Source organism: Salmo trutta, chromosome 10 (genome assembly GCF_901001165.1).
Source record: "Salmo trutta chromosome 10, fSalTru1.1, whole genome shotgun sequence".
NCBI classification, from domain to species: Eukaryota; Metazoa; Chordata; class Actinopteri; order Salmoniformes; family Salmonidae; genus Salmo; species Salmo trutta.
The window spans coordinates 19,933,221-19,949,428 of NC_042966.1; the positions used below are offsets into that span (position 1 = coordinate 19,933,221).

General features: G+C 41.9%; 1 protein-coding gene across 7 annotated transcripts in view; it reads right to left on the minus strand.

Annotated features, from left to right (window-relative positions):
• Positions 1-16,208, minus strand: part of wu:fj29h11 (protein NO VEIN) — a 68,037-nt gene that overhangs the window by 46,739 nt on the left and 5,090 nt on the right. For 6 of the 7 annotated variants that reach the window (XM_029764793.1, XM_029764788.1, XM_029764791.1 and 3 more), the window contains 4 exons: positions 2,651-3,234; positions 2,240-2,423; positions 1,577-2,067; positions 1,216-1,344 (listed from right to left, as the gene is read on the minus strand). In XM_029764793.1, coding sequence (XP_029620653.1) covers positions 1,216-1,344; positions 1,577-2,067; positions 2,240-2,423; positions 2,651-3,234 — 1,388 coding nt within the window. Of the gene's footprint in view, positions 1-1,215; positions 1,345-1,576; positions 2,068-2,239; positions 2,424-2,650; positions 3,235-4,524; positions 4,625-16,208 lie in introns of those variants that run through there. The other variant, XM_029764794.1, reaches the window with a different exon arrangement.

The window sequence follows — 16,208 nt, forward strand, 5'->3', positions numbered from 1 at the left end:
GTCAACCTGCAAGGAAAAACGTGCCGTCATCATTGCTTTGCACAAAAAGGGCTTTACAGGCAAGGATATTGCTGCCAGTAAGATTGCACCTAAATCAACCATTTATCGGATCATCAAGAACTTCAAGGAGAGCGGTTCAATTGTTGTGAAGAAGGCTTCAGGGCGCCCAAGAAAGTCCAGCAAGCGCCAGGACCATCTCCTAAAGTTGATTCAGCTGCGGGATCGGGGCACCACCAGTACAGAGCTTGCTCAGGAATGGCAGCAGGCAGGTGTGAGTGCATCTGCACGCACAGTGAGGCGAAGACTTTGAGGATGGCCTGGTGTCAAGAAGGGCAGCAAAAAAGCCACTTCTCTCCAGGAAAAACATCAAGGACAGACTGATATTCTGCAAAAGGTACAGGGATTGGACTGCTGAGGACTGGGGTAAAGTCATTTTCTCTGATGAATCCCCTTTCCGATTGTTTGGGGCATCCAGAAAAAAAGGATTGTCCGAAGAAGACAAGGTGAGCGCTACCATCAGTCCTGTGTCATGCCAACAGTAAAGCATCCTGAGACCATTCATGTGTGGGGTTGCTTCTCAGCCAAGGGAGTGGGCTCACTCACAATTTTGCCTAAGAACACAGCCATGAATAAAGAATGGTACCAACACATCCTCCGAGAGCAACTTCTCCCAACCATCCAGGAACAGTTTGGTGACGAACAATGCCTTTTCCAGCATGATGGAGCACCTTGCCATAAGGCAAAAGTGATAACTAAGTGGCTCGGGGAACAAAACATCGATATTTGGGTCCATGGCCAGGAAACTCCCCAGACCTTAATCCCATTGAGAACTTGTGGTCAATCCTCAAGAGGCGGGTGGACAAACAAAAACCCACAAATTCTGACAAACTCCAAGCATTGATTATGCAAGAATGGGCTGCCATCAGTCAGGATGTGGCCCAGAAGTTAATTGACAGCATGCCAGGGCAGATTGCAGAGGTCTTGAAAAAGAAGGGTCAACCCTGCAAATATTGACTCTTTGCATCAAGTTCATGTGATTGTCAATTAAAGCCTTTGACACTTATGAAATGCTTGTAATTATACTTCACTATTCCATAGTAACATCTGACAAAAATATCTAAAGACACTGAAGCAGCAAACTTTGTGGAAATTAATATGTGTCATTCTCAAAACTTTTGGCCACAACTGTGTGTGTGTGTGTATGAGTATCCTGACCTCTATGAACATGTTGATCTCTCGAAGGGTGCGTTGCAGTTCCTTCAGAGCTGGTATCTGCCAGCGGAGGTCTATCCTGCCTGCCTCCAGAGTGCGGACCTGCATCAGCCTGCACACCCTGGAGATCACCTGGGCACAGGACAGAACAGGGAGGAATATGTTAAAACCATCCCAGGAACACAACAAAAGTCAAGCTGGAAAATGGCCCTCTGGGACCTAGGTTGAGAAGCAGAGAAAGAGGCTGGAGTGACAGCAGAAGATCCCAAAGTGTCCACCAGATGGTGCCACTTGAAAAGAAGTTGTACTGTTTTGTGTGTGTTGTAATTACAGGTAAATAGGGGGAGTGGGGAAAGATTGTCACCTTCTCTCTGGTGACAAGTTCTCCCTCGGCTGCGATGTCTCGTATGACGTCCTCCACCAGACTATTCACCGCCTCAGGATCCAGAGCCTTCTTCCTCTTCATCATCATCCCATCCTCCTCTTCAGCCTGCGCCTCCACAGCTCGCACGTTAGCCCCATGCACTTCCCTGAGCTGGGCATGGTAGGCCTCTCTGAAGACAGGGGAGTTTCCTTCCCTCTGTCCCACAGCTAGCTGCCTCCGCTCTTGGGCTTTGGTCAGCCTCAGCTCTGCTTTCAGTGCTGGGAAGTCGGAGTCCGATGCGGAGGTACCAGGCTGGGGGATTTGGGGAGTGACGGGGGGCTGGGAGAGTAACAAGGACGAGGATGGAACTGGTGATGTTGTTTGTAGCAGGGGGGACCTTGTTTTAGAGCGCACCCAGTCCTGCACGTATCCGTTGTTCAGGGGTGTGGAAGGAGCAGATTGTCCCTCACGCTCTGTCTTCTTTGGAGTGGCTGTGTGAGTGAGTGAGTGAGTGAGTGAGTGAGTGAGTGAGTGAGTGAGAGTTCATGGGTCAAATCAGAGTTAACAGGTCATTTCAACACATACAGTTCATCTTAAACCAGCCAGCATGGCAGCTGTTCAGTTACAACTTCTTAATATTATGAGTTATGATGTTCTCTCTACCTGCTGGTTTCTCTGCTCCTGTCTTTCCTTGGACTGCAAATGCACAGAATGCTACAGGTTGTTTATCAGCGTTGTCGAACAGAGACTTGTACTGCTGGAGAGGAAGTGGCTTCCCAAAGCGCAGCATGTAGCCGTTCTGTAGTTGGACGATGGTTGTGGCGGCAGGGGGGTACACCTTTATCACCTACAGCACATCCAATCAAGCTTTATTTAAACGTGCACTCAAAACAATACACCAACCACTTTACAATACAAAAAGCAACATTCATAGGAACTAAAAGACAGATTTAAGAACAGTATATTTTTAACCCTTATTTATACCAGGCAATTCTAACAACAATATTCCCTTTCCAGCAACAGCCTAGAAAGATTATATAATAAAACAGATACAACGTTAAAAAAATAACATACTTCTTTAACTCTTTCTAGTAGCTCTTCCTGAGTCACCTCTTCATTCTCTTTCACTGTGCTGGAGAAAGAAAGGAGAGGGGAGGAGCGAGGGACAGCAGAAGGGGGAATAGAAGGACAGGTAGCCCCAAGGGAGGACCCAGAGCTTAGGGGAGGCCCATAGCGAGAGCCTGGAGCCGGTTGTTGGAGATCAGACCCAGAGCCCCAGCTGAAACCAAAGCTGATCGGGGCAGTAGACAGAGGTGGGGTTTTCAGTTGTACAGCTCTGGGGGAGGGGGTCCTCGATGGTGGGTCCTTCCCAGACCGAGGCCTGCGAGATATGTTAACCTGGTCTCCCCCTGCCTGTGCTGGAGCTCCGGCGGCTCCTCTATGGCTCCTGTGGAAGACCAGGTCCCTGTCCACATAGAGCTCCCCATCCAGAGAGGCCACCAGGCTAGATGTGGAGCTGAAGCCCAGGGAGGACAGGGTTAGGTTGCAGTGGTACTTCTGGCTGTAGGCCACTGTCAGCTTCTTCAGGGGGATCCCCTCTGGGTGCTGCTCCACCAGGGACAGGATCTTCCTCTGGGCCTTCTCAGTCTCCGACATCGCTAATGCACACACACACACAAACAAACAAACACACGCCCATAAACGTGTACACACACAGGATAAAGGAAGTTAGGTCATTTTTGATGCAAACACAAGGAACATTTTAGATAATGCTTGTATGAGTCAGTCTGGGTGGAGTTTGCAGTGTAATAGCAGGTAATAACATAAGACCATTGGTAAAAGAGTGACGCAATCTCATGACTCAAAGACATTTTCAAACTGTTATCTAACACACAGTACCTGAGTTTAAAGGTCCAAACAAGAACCCAGAATATCCCATTCAATCAGTACGTCAACTAGCTAGACAAAAAGCATTCCAGCTTTAAACTTACTCGTAGTTATTAATAATCAGCCAAAATATTTAACTTGTAAAACATTTACAAACGTGATAAGCATAGAGGTAGGGAAACATGGGCATTTTGGCCCTTTATCTACTTCCACAATGTCAGATGAACTCATACCATTTGTATGTCTCAGTGAGCAGTTTAAAGGAAGTTGCTAGCTAGCGTTTCCGTAATAACTACAAGTCTATGTATATACAGGGCCTAAAATGAACACCCGCCACCTGCCAAACGTGGGTAGATTTGGCATTGGCGGGTAAGAATGTCTAATTCACCTGTCAGGTTGGCGTGTAGTAACACTTCGGGCTCTATAGTGTAAGCATTTAATCAAAATAGTTAAGTATGGGCACAAGTGCGAGTTGTGATCTATTTTCAAAGTATTTCTGCCGTTTTGTTTCATATTTGTAAATGCACAAAGAAATCTGAATCCTAACATTATAGCTATCCCACCTCGCCCAAACTGCCTGTCTGGGGGGAGATGTCAGCACTGCTTTTAGAAACAATGGGCACAGGCATAAAAGTTGGTCTAATTTACTCGAAGGTCTACTAAAGTGAGACTTTGTCCTCGTGTTTCTTGGCTATTAAAATGGTTTTGTTCAAAAGCTAGGTTATTTTTCAACGTTTGAGTTTGCTCCCACTGCTAGCAAAAAGATACATAATTGGCCTATACTAGTGACATTCTCACAGGCATATGTGATGACTGAGTGGCCCGGTTACCAAGGTAACCTTAAAGGGGCAGCTAAACATTTTTGTCTCTGATATTTTTGTTAAAATACTCAGATCACAGAATATTAAAATAAACCGTACAAGTTAGCATTGGATCACAAAACTACCTCTAACTCCCTTCATACTGGACACACAGAAGTTTGTCTGACCCTGGGGAAGTATCCCTTTAACAACAGCCATCCTCATTGACAAGTCAAACCTATAAGGAAAATGTCACCTTACCAAATGGTTGTTTTGATTGTTGATAGGTAGATATAATATACTTCAGTCTGAACTTTGCTGTGCTTGAATCAAAATGGTTCCCTGCACCTTTCTCTCATCCTTTAAACCTCCCCATCTGACAATCCACCAATCATAGCAGCTCACAGGAGAAAGGAAACCGAAAGTAAAGCAGTAATCAGCTGAGAACAGAGTCATTAGTGTCTGTCTCTCCTATTCCAGGAAGGAGAGACAGAAACCAGCCACCAGACTGTAGTGTAGCAACCCTCTGTGGGTGGTAAAATCATCTGGACTAGTTTCAAAAGTTATTTTCAATACCTTGTTTTGCCACTTTTTCAGTGTCTTTTTAAATTGTCAGGGACCATGTTGGCATACATAACTTGCGTGCTGCACCAGATTTGCTATCAAGCTGATTAATATTCAGTCCCTAGGCAGATGTTAAACTGTAGCAACAGGAGACAACACAGTAAAACACATTGCTACAATATCTTATCTGTGTAGTAATAACATGAATGATGTATATTGGCTAGATGTTGGAATGGGATTAGAGATGATGGTGACTAAGCAACAAGAGGAAAACAGAACAGAAAAACAGGAGAGTGAGGGATGACGTGAGTGAAGAGAGAGTGGGAGGAGGGAGGGAGGGATTGATCCAAGGCCTTGAGTTTCGGTTTCCTGGTCTGCTACAGCTGACCACATCTGAGCTGTTACCAGGGAAGTCATGTGTCCGTGCTTGCAGAAACCAGAGGCTTGTTTTTATGTGTGTGTGTGCATGTGCTGCCATGTACACTTGTTTTTCAGGCCTCTTCCTATTCTATTCCATTTAACACAGAGAACCCTGACTATAGAATGGCCTTGTCCTATTTCAGCCCATATCCCCGTCCCCTAGGCCTAGCAGCTCCCACTATAAATGTGTAGGGTTCATACAGTTAAAAAGATTAAACAGCACTGAGCAATTTGCAGGTCTGCTGAGAGCAAACTTGAACATTGTGAAAATTCTGTGCAACTTTCAGCATGCGTTTTCTGTGCTGTACCCGCTTTAAGTTACAAGTAGGCTACTGTGGATGATGATCATGTAGACCTACCAGAGTGGCCTACCATCAAAAACAATGGAGAAAATGCATCCCATAACATGGAAATAGCTGTTCTATCATTCAGCCTCCAGTAGCAGCTGGTGCACCAAAAAAAAAAAGTGTCAAGGGAAGCCAGTTTGGATTTGGCGTCACTCCGATCAAATCCCATTAGGAGCATACGTCATTGACAGAAAAACTTAAATTGTTGCATCTCGTCGTGTTGTTGTCCTCCGGCGGCTAGCTAGCCAGCTAGCTAAAATTGGCCCTTTCCTAAATTAGCCATGGATGGAGATAGGAATTTGAATTTGTGGTTTTACTTAATTCTCCGTACTGACCAATGATTATAACGGCAATTTTGATCCAACCATTAATTCATACATTGTTGCGTCCATGGCCTGAGGATGGAAGTTCAATATGTTGTAGAGTTGTAATTCTAATTTGATATTCTAATTCATTTATTCTTGATTTAACAGGCAGTGTTGTTGTTTTTTAATTACCGGTCCCCTGGGGCCCTTTGGTAAATATGCAAAAGTTGTTTTCTTCACGTCTGCCTATAAAAAGGAAGAAATAAATGTTGGTAATGGTTGACAGTTACTCCAAATGGATTGTAGTTTCCCCCACCTCTAGTTGTTGTATTGTTTGTTTGTTGTTGTCTTGCTTCCATAACAAAGCTCACCAGATTGGGTCTGCTGTATGGTTGGGATGTCTCCCTAAGGACTGGCCCCCTAACTCCCTGACCCTGTAACTTTGCAGTGAGTTCACCAAGATGATAGGGGGGTATTAGCCAATTTGGGAGTAATTTTTTTTTAAACGGTGTATTCTTATTCTCTTTGAAAAATGTTTTAGAAATCTGTATTAAGAATATTGGTAGTAGTAAAAAATAAAAATAATGTATTTTGAGAAGTAATAATTTGACAGAGTAAATAATTTGTCTGGATTTCCTGAATCAGAAATGCCCTAAACTGTTGTTCTGGTCTATCCTCTCTCGAAGGTTATGGCAAAGGTGACCACAGATGGTGTCTAGATCCATGGAAGGGATAATTTGACCAACAGTGTGAACGTAAATCCCCCCTAATCGGCTGAAGCATGGCGACAATGGCGTTCAGTACAGTCCTGCACCCCTTCTACCGTGAGACCTGAGTCCGAGCCAGCAACCTGTTCACAGCATCCAGTTGAAGCTCTCAACTGCCTTTTCTCTCATGCCTTTTCTCTAAGGAGTGTGACATGAGTCCACATGGAGTGCGCATGGAGAGAGATCCTGACCAAACTTCTCTCATGCTGCTGGTGAACTGGTAGGAAAATGGACAAGACATAATGGACAGTGGCGGTGAGAGGTGACAGACATAATCAAGGGACATCCACTTTGAACATGTGCTATCGGAAGGACGAACTGAAATACTATCTGAAGAATAACATGAAGACAATCTCATATTCCAATATAGGTCATTTCATATCCCAATAACGATACATATCACGATATAGCACATTTATATAAAATGACCACATGTAAAGGCCTATTTCTTATTACATTTTGAATTATACTAAACAAATAAAAAAGGTACTTATTCATATTGATTATTTCTCCTTTTATTAGAACCTTTGTGCAAATGTTCAATTAAGCATGTAACAAAATAACATGGGGGGGCTTGCCTGTTTTTCATGTTATTTTGGCATTTATACGTGTCACATAACTTGCATTTGGTACCTTGGGTCAAGTGTTAGCACCAACTTACGAAACCCCCGTTTCTCGACCGTGTAAACTGGAGCCATGTCTTTGCAGATGTAAGTTGTAATGGCAGCTGTTATCTCCCTCCATCTTCGCCATATGGTGTGCCGCGGGCAAAAGCCTCTTGCAACGTCTGAGTCGGGGGTTCGTTGTGAGCACTCGACTGTACTTTTTGGGGTTTCATCCATAGACTCTCTCCGTACTTTCACATGATTCTTGCGTAGATGGTAAAAGAGGTTAGTTGCGTTTGAGCCTGTTTTCGAGACCGGCCTGCGGCATAATTTGCAGAAGACGGTTTTCTGGTCCGTGTCAGACTTTTCATACCCAAACCACGTCCATGCTACCGAAGTAGCCCTTCTTTTAGGTATGAGCTCTGTGTCTCCGTGCTGTGTCACATTCACTCTCCTCCATGTTTGTTTGTGTTGAAAATTTCCTTCCACACGGCACGCAAAGTGTCATCCAATTGACAAAAAATATTGCCGTAAAGAGTGTGATTTGCGACACAAGTAAATAAACGATAGAGCATAATAGGAAACGAGAAGTTTTTCTATCGTCACACGATAGATATCGTCATATCGCCCAGCCCTAGTGCCCGTAATTGTTTTCTGATTTGTGGGTATCAGGTTGATTGCGGAGGTCTGCACACTGCGGAATTTATAGTAATTTAGACTAAGAATGCATTGAGATACCGATCTGTTGTCATTAACATGCCACTCATGACAGTGTAAGTCAGGGATAAACGGGGGCTGTAAATGAGAAAGGTTAATACTGGTAATAAGTAGTACAAACTGTACAGTTGAAGTCGGAAGTTTACATACACTTAGATTGGAGTCATTAAAACTCGTTTTTCAACCACTCCACAAATTTCTTGTTAACAAACTATATAGTTTTGGTAAGTCGGCTAGGACATCTACTTCGTGCATGACACAAGTACTTTTTCCAACAGTTGTTTACAGACATTATTTCACTTATAATTCACTGTATCACAACTCCAGTGGGTCAGAAGTTGACATACACTAAGTTGACTGTGCCTATAACCTGTTATGGCTAGGGGGCAGTATTTTCACGGCCGGATAAAAAACGTACCCGATTAAATCTGGTTATTACTCCTGCCCAGAAACTAGAATATGCATTCTGTCTCCTAGAGTTGAACGTACTTTGGTGCGAAAAGTGCAAATCAATCCCAGAACAGCAGCAAAAGACCTTGTGAAGATGCTGGAGGAAACAGGTACAAAAGTATCTATATCCACAGTAAAACGAGTCCTATATCGACGTAACCTGAAAGGCCGCTCAGCAAGGAAGAAGCCACTGCTCCAAAACCGCCATAAAACCCCCCAGACTACGGTTTGCAAATGCACATGGGGACAAAGATCGTACTTTTTGGAGAAATGTCCTCTGGTCTGATGAAACAAAAATAGAACTGTTTGGCCATAATGACCATCATTACATTTGGAGGAAAAAGGGGGAGGCTTGCAAAGACACCTTCCCAACCGTGAAGCACGGGGGTGGCAGCATCATGTTGTTGGGGTGCTTTGTTTCAGGAGGGACTGGTGCACTTCACAAAATAGATGGCATCATGAGGGAGGAAAATTACATGGCTATATTGAAGCAACATTTCAAGACATCAGTCAGGAAGTTAAAGCTTGGTCGCAAATGGGTCTTCCAAATGGACAATGACCCCAAGCATACTTCCAAAGTTGTGGCAAAATGGCTTACGGACAACAAAGTCAAGGTATTAGAGTGGCCATCACAAAGCCCTGAACTCAATCCTATAGAAAATTTGTGGGCAGAACTGAAAAAGCGTGTGCGAGCAAGGAGGCCTACAAACCTGACTCAGTTACACCAGCTCTGTCAGGAGGAATGGGCCAAAATTCACCCAACATATTGTGGGAAGCTTGTGGAAGGCTACCCGAAAAGTTTGACCCAAGTTAAACAATTTAAAGGCAATGCTACCAAATACTAATTGAGTGTATGCAAACTTCTGACCCACTGGGAATGAGATGAAAGAAATACAAGCTTAAATAAATCATTCTCTCAACTAGTATTCTGACATTTCAAATTCTTAAAATAAAGTGGTGATCCTAACTGACCTAAGACAGGGAATTTTTACTCAGATGAAATGTCAGGAATTGTGAAAAACTGAGTTTAAATGTATTTGGCTAAGGTGTATGTAAACTTCCGACTTCAACTGTGTATGTATGTATATATATATATATATATATATATATAGTCCTGTCATGACGTTGGCCTCTTTGGGTACAGGAAGGACAGTTGACCCCCTCCCCTTTGTACCATCACCCAACCTACCTTCCCCCCAACCCAGGGTTGTAAAAATTCCAAGAGGAGAATCTACTATCACATGTTTCATAGAGAGACAATATAGCCATATTACCATAAAACTGTTTACATAATAGCCTCAGCGATGAGACTGGCATCATAATGGTTGTATAAAATGTATTAATAAGGATAAAGTTATTTGTAATACATTGAGATGCTATGTACTGATGTTAATGTGATAGACTTGGTTACAGAAATACAATTCTAACTCAGTCATAGGCACGCCCCCAGGGACACATACAGGACCAGGCATCATTTGACAAGCCTGTTCTATGGGCACTATAAAACACCCCCTGATTTACATTTCTACAGACCAGGCCTCCACTCCATTGCGAGAAGTGGGCCAGTAGGTTTTATCATCCAAGTACTCTACTGAAAGTGAACCATACCACGTGGTTAACTTTTAGACTATCGATATCGACAGAATAAGAACAAGTCTTTGATATTAATTATTAGTCTGCAGCTAAGTAAATTATATCATCGAACGCGAAGACCAACAACATCCATTCTATGACGACATTAATGAATGTCGCTCTGAAAGATCCATTCTAACCGAGAGAGAGAGAGAACGCGGACAGAACTCCCCATCAGAACAAAACTCTCCAACAAGAATCCCGACGACACATGAGCGTAAATATATATTGATTGCAATTGTTCCCGAATGAGTGAGCCTTCAATTGTCAATATTAATGAACTCTGTTTAACTTCTCAGCTTACCGTTTATGACCCATTGTCTAACAGACCAGCCATGCTTGTTAGCCATTAGGGCACATTACTATACCAATCCTTTGTGACGATAATTACTGTTTGTATGTTTTCTGTTAATTACTTAGTGTAGTAAATAAATGATTTTAAGACAATTGATGTATGGATGATTTTAGTAAAGACTGTGTTCGTGCAGATACAACAATTTACGACGTTTGGGAATGAGACTTGACGCGAGGTAAAATACACCATTGAAACTAGAAGATAATCGGCCTATGCTATAATAGAATATTATAGTACAGGAAAGTTATATTAGGAAAATTATAGCTTTGTAATCTGAATATTCTCCTTGGTGCCCCGATCTCCTAGGTAATTACAATTAAACGATTAATCAGTTTAGTCGCGTGATAATAATTACAGGGAGCTAATTGATAAACATATCTTCCGTTTAATGGTACCCAAAGACACGACAGTCTCCTGTTTGTAAATGTACATTCTAACTGTTTTGGTCTGTGCTAAGTTGAGGGTCTTGAATTTGCGTGATAGACAATGTGGAGCACTGAAGTCTGTAATTCTAAATTTGATTGTAAAACATCGATGGTAGAGGTTTTGTTTAAGCATGTTATCAGAATTCAAATGTTAAAGTGCATCAATACATATGGCTTTCTGGATGATACAGTACAATTGACTTGAGCATGTTTTAGTATGTTTATAAGTGGACTAGCAGTAGTGACTAACGTGTTATGGGTTAGAATGATTTAAGCGCAAATGTATTTGTAGCCGGAGACTAAGTACATATAGGGCATGTTTTTGAGACAGAATGTTTGCATAAGAGTGTGCCAAATGATAAGTGACCATCGCTGTACATTCATACCCCAGGGTAAGGGTAACTTGACTATTGTAGTGGAACATCTGAAAAAGCTTAGCGATGATCTCGCAAAGAACACCAACCAGACAACGATTGAAATCTGTTTGGATGGGTTCAGTCATTATTTGGTGTTATGGGAGCTACAATATTTCATCGGTTGATTTATAATGCTTATTGTAACTTGTAAGAAATTGTGCAGCAAAGCCGTTGAGACTATTCTTACCATGCCATTACTAACCCCTGAAGGAGACACCTCAGAACCCTATTTACCTGATTTATTTCCTATGTGTGATTACATGTCTGATTAAGATGATGATAATCCATAACACCAAGGTAAAACATTGAGTTAATGGTGCAGCATGTCCATAGGCCATGCTCACAGTGGTGGTTTTGTAAATGGTAACGTAAATTCCGGACTATAAGCAGCAACTTTTTTCTCAGGCTTTGAACCTCGCGGCTTAAACAATGACGCAGCTAATATATGGATTTTTCCCGCTTTCAAATAAAAAAAAATAAAAAAATAAAAACACATTCTGTGACGTGCTCAGTTTTTTGGCGGCATGAAGCTTTCATTAGACCAATGAAATTGCCGAACGGGTTAAGGTCAAACAACGTTTTTGTTTACTGTTTAGATTAAATCGAGCGCTCTCAAACTTCCCATCATTCTGATTACGGTAGTCATTTTGTCACCCTCATCATGGCAAAGACATGGAGAAATGCATATGATGCAGCTTTCAAGTTGAAGGCGATTGATCTGGCTGTTGGAAAAGGAAACAGAGCTGATGCACGGGAGCTTGGTCTTAATGAGTCGATGATAAGACGTTGGAAACAGCAGTGTTAGGAATTGACTCAGTGCAAAAAAGACAACTAAAGCTTACTGCTAATTTTGTCTTTTTTGTTACAAGCCGTGTTCCGTTAAAGCCTATTTATTTTTGTTACAAGCCGTGTTTCGTTAAAGCCTGTGTAATGTTAATTTGTTTCAATGTACCAGTAGGCACCTGCGGCTTATAGACATGTGCGGCTTATTTATGTAAAAAAATTAAAAATTAAATTAAATTCAGTGGGTGCGGCTTATATTCAGGTGCGCTTAATAGTCCGGAAATTACGGCACTCTCAAGGTAGAGTTAAGGGCCTACCGTCATGGTGACCCTGTAGCAATATCGACAGTCTCAACAAAGCGATTGCCTTGTGTGTGGTGATGTTTAAATGAAGTTTAAATTTATATGTTCCTTTCCCCCTTCTGAGAATGAATTGCACTATGTGAAGGTTTTAAACTCAATAACAACAGAGGTCATTTACAATAGCACTAAGTGTAAGAAAGTCTTTCCTTTTCCCTCAATTCCCCTCATGTTAATTCTTGTTTGATGAAAATGCTTGTAAGTCATTTCCTATTAGGTTGAGACTAGTCTGAAAAGGGAAAATAAGTGGAGGAAATTAATATTCATTACATACTATACTGTTTAATTGGGCTCCCGAGTGGCGCAGTGGTCTAATGTGATGCAGCCTGGTTCAAATCCAGGCTGCATCACATCCAGCCACAATTGGCCCAGCACCATCCGGGCCATCATTGTAAATAAGAATTTGTTTTTAACTGACTTGCCTAGTTAAATAAAAGGTCAAAATATGAGCCGCTTGGGTGCGACCGCAGAGCGTGACCTCCTGTGTTGATGATCGGCAGGAACTTAGCTATGTGGGAAGTGTAGGGAGGAACAGAGAATGGTGGCAGTATCAGCTATCTTGATCTACACAGACGAGCTAAATTACTTTTTACAAATCTGTTCCCTGTTTCTGTACATCTGCTAACAGTCACAAAGATAAAAGGATGTACTTTCTATAAAAGGAGCGAGACAACTCTGTTCGTTGGGCTTTCAACAATGCACTGTTGAGTGGATGGTTGATTTCTTCATTTTTGCAAATCTTATAATAAAGTTGTTGTTTGAAATAATCTGCAGTCTCTCTTCCTATAGCATTTCTACGATAGGGGACTGAAAATGTTCTGTTGTTCGATGCAAAAAAATAAAATGCATTATTATTCCCATACTATTATTACAGAGAATCAGACAAATGATGCTACCCTCAGCCTATTGGCTACTTAGCTTATTCAAGCCTGCCTAAAAATACAACACTGCCCTTTAAGACAATTTTTTTTTTGCTTTTTACTGACTTGCTTTTCAAAAGATAGAAATGTAAACGTTTTGTGCTCTTGTAAGAAGCAATCCCTCACCCATTGCTGATTACAAAGTATCTATAACTGGACTAATAACTCACTATCTAGCAAAAGATAAGAACAAATGTGCACACATGGCACATGGCATCTCAACACAAACGCATCTACTCACGACCGCTCATGCTGAAAACACAGTCCAGCTGAAAGTGAATGGCACAAATCCATTATGGCAATGGTCTATTTGCATATAGGCCTAATTCAGCTCTGATTGGATATGGCGCACCCGTCTGTGTAGAGTACGGGCCTGAGTCGTGCCGGTCAATGCAACAGGATTCTACTCCGATGCATTCTGCCTACAATAAAATCTCTTGCACAGTTAGTATGCAAAACTAAGTCTTGCATAGTTTGTTTTGTTTCAGTACCTTGCATCGAAAGTGGCTAATATTGCGTTGATTCGATCACAATTCCTACAGTAGAGGGAAACGTTGATAGTGTTAACTAAGGGGAAAAACTCTACAATTTTGAGTCAAGTTCAACCTCATACTTCTCTGCGCAGGCTGATATTTTTTCTGTGAGGCAGTCCAGGGGGAGCAGGATGCACAGCTTAGAGGGAACATTGCTCAAGAGCATTATGGCCATCTATGGGCGATTCACGAGATATATATGTAAATATATGTATGCATATATATGTTTTAAATGTTCTCTAAATAAGCTTTGTTGTACAATTAAATGTCAAATACACTGCATTTCAAACAGTTATCAATAATCTAATGAATTCAGGGCTTGTGAAATTATACTTAGGCTAAATACAGTATAAGCCCAAAATAGTTCAACCTGCTTTTTTGCCATAATCACTGATCTGGCTTTCAAGTTTGCGTATGGAATGCCCTTTCTGTTACACATTTAACCAGAACCATGCATAATGCACATTCACTAATAATGACTAACTTATTGTAGCAGGCATTATAGAAAATTAAACACAAGTCTCATAAATCTCTCAAGCACAAGCCCACATGCTATTGAGTAGCCAGCTAGCTAATCTTTAGGCTATATTTCAAGTCTAGCCAACTTTGATCTCTTTGTTAGCTAACAAGGTAGATCAGTTGAATTGTTATGAACACACCCTCCTTGTTAACTCAAAATGACACATTGACAAGGTTCCAGTTTAACAACGCTTACGCAACCGTATTAGCGCAATACACGGTTGCCATTCCACTCAGGCCAGGTTCATCAACAACGAGACTCCTGCGTAGGAGCACTAATAACAGAGTGATAGCACCGTAATAACAAATATAGGGATACTTAAAACATGAACTTAACACTTCTGTCCATCTCCAAATGTTTGAACAGCATGCTAGCCTGTCCACTTTGTTCAGATGTTGAAATCAGGTTCCCTACCTTATTTCTAGGAATGAGAGAGAACAAAGTTGCCAATTCCTTATATAATTGTGTTTTATGCTTATTGCACATTTACAAAACAGACTACACAGATAGTATGTGTAGTCTTCCCTGTGGCTCAGTTGGTAGAGCATGGTGTTTGCAACGCCAGCATGGTGTGTGCAACGCCAGGGTTGTGGGTTCGATTCCCACTGGGGGCCAGTACAAAAAATGCATGAAATGAAATGAAATGTATGCATTCACTACTGTAAGTCGCTCTGGATAAGAGCGTCTGCTAAATGACTAAAATGTAAAAAAATGTATAACAGTATTTGGCTAAAATGCTGCTACTGGGACCTAGTACCGCAATGACAAACTGAGCATTCATTTTCTAGAATCAATGTTCATTGATACTCCCTTTTTAGTAGTGTCTGCTCTGTGCGCAATGAGAAGCTGACATTTTTATTTTAACTATTTTCTACATTGTAGAATAATAGAAGACATCAAAACTATTAAATAACACATATGGAATTACGTAATAACCAAAAATGTGTTAAACAAATCAAAATATGTTTTATATTCTTTAAAGTAGCCACCCTTTGCCTTGATGACAGCTTTGCATTCTCTCAACCAGCTTCATGAGGTAGTCACCTGGAATGCTTTTCCAACAGTCTTGAAGGAGTTCCCACATATGCTGAGCACTTGTTGGCTGCTTTTCCTTCACTCTGCGGTCCAACTCATCCCAAACCATCTCAATCGGGTTGAGGTCTGGTGATTGGGGAGGCCAGGTCATCTGATGCAGCACTCCATCACTCTCCTTCTTGGTTAAATTGCCCTTACACAGCCGGGGGTGTGTTTTGGGTCATTGTCCTGTTGAAAAACAAATGATAATACCACAAAGCCCAAATCAGATGGGATGGCGTATCGCTGCACAATGCTGTGGTAGCCATGCTGGTTAAGTGTGCCTTGAATTCTAAATAAATCACTGACAGTGTCACCAGCAAAGCACCCCAACACCTCCTCCATGCTTCACGGTGGGAACCACACATGCGTAGATCATCCGTTCACCTACTCCGCGTCTCACAAAGACACGGCGGTTGGAACCAGAAATTTCAATTTGGACTCATCATACCAAAGGACAGATTTCCACCAGCTTAATGTCCATTGCTCGTGTTTCTTGACCCAAGCAAGTGTCTTTTTCTTATTGATGTCCTTTAGTAGTGGTTTCTTTGCAGCAATTCGACCATGAAGGCCTGATTCACGCAGTCTCCTCTGAACAGTTGATGTTGACATGTGCCTGTTACTTGAACTCTGTGAAGCATTTATTTGGGCTGCAATGTCTGAGGCTGGTAACTCTAATGAACTTATATTCTGCAGCAGAGGTAACTCAAGGGTCTTCCTTTCCTGTGGCGGTCCTCATGAGAGCCAGTTCCA